The 10686-nt window shown below is 37.3% G+C and overlaps 1 protein-coding gene across 1 annotated transcript; it reads left to right on the forward strand.

The window, feature by feature from the left end:
* Positions 1-264: 264 nt before the first annotated feature.
* Positions 265-4975, forward strand: LOC131071988 (receptor-like protein kinase BRI1-like 3). The gene has a single exon (XM_058007988.2). The coding sequence runs from the start codon at positions 714-716 to the stop codon at positions 4422-4424; it is 3711 nt and encodes a 1236-aa protein (XP_057863971.2). The 5' UTR covers positions 265-713; the 3' UTR covers positions 4425-4975.
* Positions 4976-10686: the final 5711 nt, after the last annotated feature.

Below are 10686 nucleotides of genomic sequence, written 5' to 3' on the forward strand. Positions count from 1 at the left end.
TTTGCAATTTTATAGTAGGGAATCATTGTTTTTAAAAAGATCATGGTACTGTACTTGGAGTTTTTTGGGTTGATAATTGTAGTTTGACGTAATAGGATAACACTGAAAATTATATTTGCACCCTAACCCCCCATCTTGTAAGTACTGTTGTACTGTCAAGGATCAATGACAGGTTTATCTCGTGTGCAGATATAAATATTGCCCAACTACCTGAATCGTTAAATATTCCATCCTCACCTCAGTAATATGAGTGCACTGTTGTTGATGATATATACAATGTGTATATGTGTCCATTACTTACGGTAGGGTTTATGGTTTGGCTTTCTAAGTCATTGTACTGATAAGCCAAACTGTCCCGAACCTAACATTTAGCATCCAGTTGGAACGTGGACTTTTGTTTAGTACTAAATAGAAATATATAAAGCCCGATACCCAATGGGGAATAAATAAATAAATGAGAAGTAGGACTAGATGGGGCATGCATAGATAGATAGATGTAGGCTTTGTTGATGTTTTCACCCTCCTCAAAGTCTTGTAATATGTGTGGAATAATGGATTCAGATGCAAGGTTTGGGAATACAGAAGTAGCAGTAGCAGAGCTAGGAGGAGAATCGAAAGAAAGTGGCATAATCTACAGATAGAAGTGGTACATACTGTTTATAATATAACCCCATTAGTGCAGTCCAATTGTATTGATTGCTAAAGTGTCTACAATGGGCAGCAGTGGTCAGAGGATTGGATCGTGGAAGTGGGATTGGATGGTCTTCTTGGTTGTGATGGATTATGTCATACGAGGAGCTCAAGCTGCTGCTGATGGGGTGTTGAGAAAGGATGCAGAGGGTCTGATTGAGTTCAAGAAAGGAGTTACAGATGATCCACAGGGAGTTTTGAATGGATGGGTAACGAAATATGATGGTAATCCATGTACTTGGTATGGAGTTAAGTGCTCTCTGGGGAGAGTAACATCGGTTGACCTCAGCAATGCAGGGGTTACAGGGAATTTGCGGGTTGAAGAGCTTGTATCAGTGTTGGATAAGCTTGATACTCTTGTTTTGAAAGGAAACAACTTTACAGGGGATATTGGGTCTAATCTGAATGTTACAAAGGGGAATGGTTGCAGCATCAAGGTATTTGATTTGTCAGACAATCATTTATCAGGGATCCTCCCCATGGATTTCCTGAGTTCCTGTCAGGAGCTGGTTTCACTGAATATGTCCCACAACTCTATCACAGCTGCTACAAGAGGGACTGGTTCTGCTAGTTTAGGGTCATCAGTAAAAGTGGTGGATCTCTCGCGCAATCTTCTATCAGGTGACAGCTTTCTTTCGGGTATCCTTGCTAATTGCCAAAGTTTGGAGCATTTGGACCTCTCCTACAACAGGCTCAACGGCAGCCTCCCCCAGGGGATTGGCCAATGCGCCTATCTGGTAAGTCTCAATCTCTCTTCGAATTTGTTCACAGATGGAATACCCAAAGACCTTGTTATAAGCATCCACAACAGCGACTGCAATGGTGGGAATTGCAGTCTACAGTCAAGGCTGCAATTACTTGATCTGTCAAACAACAACATTTCTGGACCGCTTTCGGCATTGGAGTTGGGGGATTCGTGTGGCCAATTGACAGTCCTAAACTTGTCCTCCAATTCCCTCACAGGGAAAATCCCTTCTCATTTAGGCAACTGCAAGAGCCTAAAACTGCTCAACCTGTCTGCAAACAAATTGAGTGATACAATACCTGCATCCCTTGGGGGTCTAGCCAGTATAGTACAGCTTTTAGTTTCTAAAAACAATCTAAATGGAAACATTCCTCCAGAGCTGGGCGGCATATGCCCAACTGTACAGGAGCTCGATCTTTCATCCAATACCATTATAGGATCAATACCTTCTTCCTTTGCTGCTTGTTCTTCGCTTCGCATCATTAACCTCAGCAATAATCAGCTTTCAGGAAAATTCCTTGGTGATCTGATCGGAAGTCTCCAGTCTCTGAAGGCATTGTACCTCTCTTACAACAATCTGACAGGGTCAATACCCCTTTCTCTCACGAATTGTACCACATTGGAAGTCTTGGACTTGAGTTCAAACAATATTTCTGGCACCATCCCACCAGGTATTTGTACCCCTTCCTCTTCGTTACAAAGGCTGTATCTTCCTGACAACCACCTGACAGGTCAGCTGCCTCAAGAACTCGCCAACTGCCGTAATCTTCGCTCCATAGATTTCAGTTTCAATAACTTGAATGGGGCGATTCCTGCGGTATTGGGTTCACTTCCATATTTGCAAGACCTGATCATTTGGCTCAACCAGCTCACAGGAGAAATCCCTGAGAAAATATGCAGCAGTGGAAGCTTGGAGACTCTTATCCTGAATCACAATTCCATCACAGGAAAAATTCCTGATGGCCTTGCAAACTGTCCCAACCTCGTATGGATTTCTCTCTCCAGCAACAGATTGAATGGTTCCATACCGTCTTCACTAGGTCAATTGGATAAGTTGGCAATACTTCAGTTAGGCAACAACTCTCTTTCTGGTAAAATTCCTTCGGAGCTTGGTAACTGTAGAAGTTTGATATGGCTGGATGTTAACAGTAACATGTTAGAGGGTTCCATACCTGCAGCACTTGCACTGCAATCAGGACATATAGTAGCTGGACGTGTTGCTGGAAAATTGTTTGCATTTGTAAGAAATGAAGGTGGGACTTCCTGCAGGGGAGCTGGGGGACTTCTGGAATTTTCCGGGATTCGACAGGAGCAGCTCTTACAGTCTCCCATGTTACATTCTTGTCCATTCACCAGAGTCTACTTAGGGGTCACAATGTACACATTTACAAATAATGGTACACTGATATACCTTGATTTGTCCTACAACTCCCTTTCTGGGACTATTCCAGAAGAGTTTGGAACTATGTATTATTTGCAAGTTCTCAATTTAGGACACAATAAAATCACTGGGCCAATTCCAATGACCTTTGGAGGTCTAAAGCAAATTGGTGTCTTAGACATGTCTCACAATAATCTACAAGGATTCATCCCTGGATCACTAGGTGGGCTCTCATTCTTAAGTGATTTAGATGTATCCAACAACAATCTTACAGGACCCATCCCTTCCTCAGGTCAGCTCATGACATTCCCTGCTGCAAGATATGACAACAATTCAGGTCTCTGTGGTTTACCACTTGATCCGTGTGGAACTCACCAACCCAGAAATAGTGCAGACTCTTCACATCAATCATCTGAATCAGGTCGTGATGGAAAAGCACGAGCATCTTTGGCAGGAAGTGTGGCAGTGGGATTAGTGTTCTCTCTGTCAGTAATCATTGGGCTCATTTTTGTTGCTGTTAAAACCCGAAAGCAGAAAAAACAAGAAGATATGAGAGACAAATACATGGACAGCCTACCCACTTCAGGAAGTGGTAGTTGGAAGCTATCTGGGGTTCTAGAGCCCTTAAGCATAAATGTTGCAACATTTGAAAAACCGCTGAGAAAGCTTACATTTGCTCACCTACTTGAAGCCACAAATGGATTCAGTGCAGATAGCTTGATTGGATCGGGAGGCTTTGGAGATGTATACAAGGCTCAATTAAAAGATGGATCTGTTGTGGCAATAAAAAAACTTATACATGTGAGTGGTCAGGGGGACAGAGAATTCACAGCAGAGATGGAAACTATAGGGAAAATCAAACACAGGAACCTTGTTCCTCTCCTAGGTTACTGCAAAGTGGGGGAAGAGAGGTTACTTGTTTATGAATATATGAAATGGGGAAGTCTAGAAACAGTACTACATGAGAAAATTAAAGGAAGCAGCACTCTTGATTGGGCTGCAAGGAAAAAAATTGCTATTGGTTCTGCTAGAGGATTGGCATTTCTTCACCACAGTTGCATTCCCCTCATAATTCACAGAGACATGAAATCAAGTAATGTCCTTCTGGATGAGAACATGGAAGCTAGAGTTTCAGATTTTGGGATGGCCAGGCTTATGAATGCACTAGATACTCATTTGAGTGTCAGCACCCTGGCTGGTACTCCTGGTTATGTACCACCAGAGTACTACCAGAGTTTTCGATGTACAACAAAAGGAGATGTTTATAGCTATGGTGTTATCTTGTTAGAACTTCTCTCAGGGAAAAGACCCATTGACCCTGTTGAGTTTGGCGACAATAATCTAGTTGGGTGGATGAAGCAAAATGTGAAGCTGAAAAAGTTTCTAGACATATTTGATCCATTGCTAATTAAAGACAAATCTTTACAGATGGACCTGATTCAACATCTCAGAATTGCCTGTGAATGCCTAGATGATCGCCCCTGGCGAAGGCCTACCATGATCCAAGTTATGGCTATGTTCAGAGAGCTTCAAACAGATGGAGAAGCAGAACCAGATGGATTCACTCTACCAGATGAAGTGGTTGTCCCTGAGGAAAGCTCCTCCTGAGGCTCTCCTTTCATTCTCAGTTCTGTCATTTTTTTGTACAACGCATTGCATTTACTTGCTCCTGATAATTTTGTAGATTACATGTGTAAATAATACAATATAGCAGTGAAACAAAATCCTACTGCATTCATACCACCAAGCACATACATGCTTGTAGCATAATGCAGGTGATACGCAAATGAAATATGTTTTTATCACCACCACCCTTGAATCATATATAGATGTAATGTTTGCCCAGAGCAGACAAGAAGACAGATTGATTGACATTAGATCCAAGGCCATCATCATGCTTTGGATCTCTGGTAAAATGATGATGATGGTGTTGTGGATGATTTTCATAGCTTTGCTTACTGTTACATTCAGAAATTTTGGATTAGGAAGGAATTATAGAATATTCCTGAATGCTTGAAATTGACACTGTGCTCTGTACAGGATCAGCCATACAACATAGTCACCTTACTCTAGTCTTATTGTACCCATCCAATACAACTCAATGTAATAAGATTGTTTCCTGACTAAATAATATTAATAATACTTTTTTTAATAAATGCCAGTTTTGGGGTGGATGGTTGAATGTTTCTGCATCTTTTTAATAATCTCATATGTGCCCTTTTGTTTACAAAGTGCTTAAAGAACAATACTATTCTAAATCAATGTGATATGAATAAGATTTTCCAATCCTGATGTTGAATATTATGATGTTTTCTCTATATATCATTTAGATTGGTTGTGGACCTGTCTGAACTCTTGTTCAAATTCCATTTAATGTTTACCTGTTGGCTTGTGTTATCAGATGAATCTATGATGATGATTTGGGATTGTTCTTAGTCTCTCCTCAATCACTTGTTACTTGGCAGCAACCCTTGTTCAAACACTCTTTGGAACTTTTAAGTTATTTGCCATTTGTAATTGGGCCATTTGCTGTGCAGTGTACACCTCTACCACTGGTGTACATCCTCAGTAATGTCACTGACCTCTAGTTTGAAATTGTTATCAAGGTAGTCAGATTTTATCAATGCTAGTAGATTTCCATAATCCATGAGACTGTCTACTTACTGCTTCTGGATTTGATTGCATGAGTGTTTTTTACATCAACATTTCGGATCACACTCCGTGATGCTTCTGGATTTGATTGCGTGAGTGTTTTTTGCATCATGGAATGTGATCCAAAATGTTGATGCAAAAAACACTCACGCAATCAAATCCAGAAGCGACATGCAGATGGTCATGTTTATTTATGAAGGACAAAAAGATTCTGGAATGGTTTCAACCTTTCCACTGAGATTTTAAAAATGCTTTTATTGTACCATTTTCTTGAAGCTTTATTTTGATTTTAGGCAGTGAGGGAAAAGGGCTCAACCAGTAGTATATAGTTGTCAAAATTTCTGTCTTCTTCAACCTAAGATTCAAGCAAAGACATACACCAATTGTTAGAAATGAGTAACCTGATTGATATAAAATTGCACTTGAATGTTGAAGAATCATTCCAACCTTCCTATTAAAATCCAGTAACTTAATAACTGTGTACCCAACATAAAGGTTTACCTTATCTAATAGATCCAAGACTCTCATATGTGCTTACACAACTAAACTAAAAGATTTGCCTTGGTACTAGGTTCAAAGTTCAAAGATTCAATTATATTGTCTTTATGCTTGATTAGTCTCTTCAACTCTTTTGGTCCTCTGCAAAACTATTCCCCATCTTATCTCTAGGGGCCCTCCTATTGCCTTTATGTTTGAAGTTTTTTTTTCTTATAATAATAATCACCTTGTGAAATTGAAAGTTTTCTTATAATCAAATCAAATATCTCTATAAAAGAAATCATAGAAATGATTTTACAACTAAAAATCTATATAGTCAAAAAGGTTATAATGTATAAGTATAAAGCATAAGTGAATGCATACTTAGAATCTCACAAAGTTCAATTAAGTGCTTTTATATTAAAGATAAATTAGCAATCACATCTAAATGTGTCATGGATACACTGATCGTAATTGAAATCATTTATAGTCCTTAATCAAAATCATTTTGAAATAAGTTTTTTTATTTATTAAGATAAGTAGAATCAATTAGAACATAATGACAATTCTTATTGTACACTAAAAAATTAAGCATTTTGTCTATTATTTTAATAGATTAATCAGTCATTATCAATCAAAATTATACTAAAATAATCCCCTTCTTACTTTCATAATGTCACATAACACAATTCTAAAAATAAAGCTAGCTGGCACGAGTAGTGGAGTTGGCTTGGGCTATGGGTTTGCTGATGCTCCCCATTGCTTTTGGGTTTGACTCTGACACCCAAGGGATTAGCCTTGCCCTAGCTTACGCCTTCCTGGCCCCAACTTGACACTAAGACCAAGGAAAGATGGGTTAGGCATCCCCAGGGGATTAGTCTCGCCCTAGCTCACCCCTTCCTCGCCCCAACTTGACATTAAGACCGACCGAGGCAAGATCGGTTGGGCGTTCCCCAGAAGATTAGTCTCACCCTAGCTTGCCCATTCTTGACCCCAACCCTAACCCACCCCTTCCTGGTCCCAACTTGAAATTAAGTAAGACCAAGGCAAGATGGGTTGGGCATCCCTAGGGGATTAGTCTTGCCCTAGCTCACTCCTTCTGGCCCCAACTTGACATTAGATAAGACCAAGACAAGACCAGTTGGATGCTCTCGAAGAGATTAGTTTCACCCTAGCTTACCCATTTTTAACCCCAACTAACATTACGAAAGGCCAAAACAAGACAAGTTGGACGGGGAGATACACATGACGCACCAAAAAAAAAACATATAAAAAAATAAAGCTTGACCATAGTATCCTACATTAAAGAGAAATATCTCATAAAAAGTGGAATTCAAAATGAAATATCAACATCAGAACTTACCTGTCGAACTCTCCCGCTTATTCATTTTCTAGACATCACAACTTTACACGATTCTTATTTGATTCCTTCTGAGGAGTTGTTTGTTGACTAAATGAACAGAAAATTGGAGGCAAAGTGTATTTCAAAAGTTTATTTCCCCAAGGTTAAGACATACCCAACAAATGATTTGGCATGAACGGTCCACATTTTTTTTTTAAAAAAGAGCACAGATCTGGATCGTTGATCTGGTCTGATTTGTGGGCAAGATAATTCCAGTCAATAACAAGTTAGTGTATTGCACGTTATGCATAGAAATATACGTGGAAGTAAGTACCTCAAAAGAAAGTCCATATAATAAATTATTGAATAAGAAATGTCTCTTTCTTAGCATAAATCTTTAATAAAAGACGTGAATAAGAGTGCTTCATGTCCCCCCTGTCTCATTTGTTTAAATGACAAAAATTACTTTAAGGAAGCTATTTTCCAAAAAAAAAAGAGTCTTGGTCCAGGAGAATCCTTTTAAAATTAACTATCACTTTAACCAATACATTACTCAAAGTGATTAAGACTTGTCATTCTAAGTTGCATAAAAACTTTGATACGTTATGATGGACTCCATGACTTGTGGAGGAGTGGTGGGTCCCCCCATTTGCCAGATGCCATTGTCGTTTTCGGTCAAATTTTTACGTGAGTTTATGTGGGTTGAGTTTTATTTTTACTATTTACGATATTGTAATAATATTCATATTTAGCTTCATATGTGTTGGTTATGGGGACCTATAACACGACTTTTAGAGGAGTCATGCGCCCCTCCACTTGTTAAGATGCTATTGTTGTCTTTGACCGAATTTTTTCATTTATATGTGTTTAGTTAAGAGGGACCCATAACACGACTTTTGGGGGAGTGGTGCATCCCTCCTCCCCTTGTCAAGATACCATTGTCATCTTTGATTGAACTTTTTCGTCGGGTTTATGTGAGTTATTACTTTATTTTTAATATTTACGATAATGTGATTATTAGTCATATTTAGCTTCCTATTTGCTGGTTAAAAGGACCCATAACCTGATTTCTAGAGGAGTGGTGCACCCCTCCTCTACTTGTCAAGATACCATTGTCGTCTTTGATCGAACTTTTTCATTGGGTTTATGTGGGTTAATATTTTATTTTTAATATTTAAGATAATGTGATAATTAGTCATATATAGCTTCCTGTGTGTTGGTTTAGAGGGCCCATAACGCAATTTTTGGAGGAGTGGTGAACCCCTCCTCTACTTGTCAAGATGCCATTGTTGTCTCCAATCAAATTTTTTTGTCAGGTTTACATGGGTTATATTTTAGTTTTAATGTTTACAATAATGTGATAATTAGTCATATTTAGCTTCGTATGTGTTGGTTAAGAGGACCCATAATACAATTTCTCAAGGAGTGGTGCACCCCTCCTCCACTTGTCAAGATGTCATTGTCGTCTTCAATAAAACTTTTTGGTCGAGTTTATATGGGTTATATTTTAGATTTAATGTTTACGATAATGTGACAATTAGTCATATTTAGTTTCATATGTGTTGGTTAAGAGGACCCATAATACGATTTTTAAAGGAATAGTGCACCATTTGTCAAAATAACATCAACTTTTTCAATTGAACTTTTTCATCACATTTACATAGATTAATATTTTACTTTTAATAATTACAATGACATGATAATATCTTGTTAAAAGGGATCCATCACCTATTCCTTTGTGTTGACAAGTTTTACATGATTTTTCCTAGATTTCTCTTTAGTCAAATGAACTTAATGTCACATGGACTTAATTTTTTTTTTTGGGTGAAACTTGTTGTTCATAAACATGCACATCATTAAATTTCAAATTTTCAAAACCAATGCATGCATGGGAAGACTTGCTTATGAATGTGGTCCCTAAGTGCTATTGTATTTTTGTTTTCTAGTATGAAATCTCTTTCTACATTAAAGGGGGTATATTATTGAGTAGGTCATGAATAAGGAATGGGCCATCTCCATCTCCCAGAGAGGCCATGTGTAAGTTGTGTTGAACTCTAGGGGTACTATTTCTCTGTTGTGACATTGTGGTCAAAATGTGGGTATGAAAACGAAGAGACAGTGTGTCTTGGGGCCTAGATTGACCAGCTTGGATTTCATGAGTCAATTTATACATTGAAAACACCATCTCCAAAGTAAAAGATGCTTGAAAAAGATAAGTAAAAAAAGCCAAAGATAGGTACCTAGTATATGAACATGAGTAATGGTGAAATTTCTTAATCATGTTTCCTTTTCATGTTTTGGATTTGTTCTGATTGTGATGTTGAGAATAAAATAATTAATTTATGTGGAATAATTATGTGTGAAAATTGTTTGTGGTATTTAATATTTTAATGTTTTTTATCATTGATTTTTATATTCATTTTTTCAATCTTTAGTCATATTATTTATCATTATGGATTGGATTAGATTTGTTGGTGTAGACTTTGATATAGGTTACTTATACAATTGTAGATCCAATTCCCCCCTTTTTTTAATTCAAATTTTAAATTTATCTATTGTTGGTCACTTCACTAGCCATTGTTGTTTGTAAGTTTTTATTTTCTTAACAGATTTTTAATTTTCTATCATCTGGATTTTTCCTACACTTTTTAATTAAGCTTTGATTAGGCTAATAAAGTGAGTATTAGTGTGAGTGGTGTGTAGTGTCAATATTTTCTATAAGAGTTATATTTACTATTCTTGGATACTTATGGTGAACTCTCCATATGGCTTGTATTTGCTATATCCCCTCTCACTTAATCTATATATACTCACTCTTTTAGTTTGTATTTGTGTCTTGTATATTCAGAATGTTCTGTTTTCCTAATGTTATTTTTCTTATTAAGCATTTGCATTACTTTTATGAAGACTAACTTTGTAATGCTATTTGATTTTAATAATCATATGTATTTATAGTTCTAATAGCCTCTCTATTTCTCGCACTAGATCATGGGTTATCATATGTTTTGTAAATTTTAATAATTGTGAGTTGACATGGTGTACACTTATGTTGATTTATATGCTTGGTTATTGTATTTAAGGATACTCACTCACTCATTTGAGATCTTGTTTCAATGTTAAAAAAATTAGATCAAGGAGCTAAGAGGAGAATATATTACATCATTCTAGGATTGGTGTATCTTTAACTATTATCCTCGATCCTTTTTCTTAGACTTATAAATTAAGCATGTTTAGGGTTTTTCCTTGAAGAACATAAACCTTGGAATTTGACAGATTACATGAAGGTGTTTATATATATTGTGTAGTGCCCCTCCCTGATTCATCTTTTCTTTTATGCGTCGATAGACTTGAGGATTATGCTTAAACTCTTTTATGGTGCTTTTGATAGATGTTTATGGA

Source organism: Cryptomeria japonica, chromosome 1 (assembly GCF_030272615.1).
Source record: "Cryptomeria japonica chromosome 1, Sugi_1.0, whole genome shotgun sequence".
Taxonomy (NCBI): domain Eukaryota; kingdom Viridiplantae; phylum Streptophyta; class Pinopsida; order Cupressales; family Cupressaceae; genus Cryptomeria; species Cryptomeria japonica.

Excerpts from the sequence above, each read along its gene's own strand:
- LOC131071988 (XM_058007988.2), top strand. The coding sequence starts at position 714 with ATGGGCAGCAGTGGTCAGAGGATTGGATCGTGGAAGTGGGATTGGATG.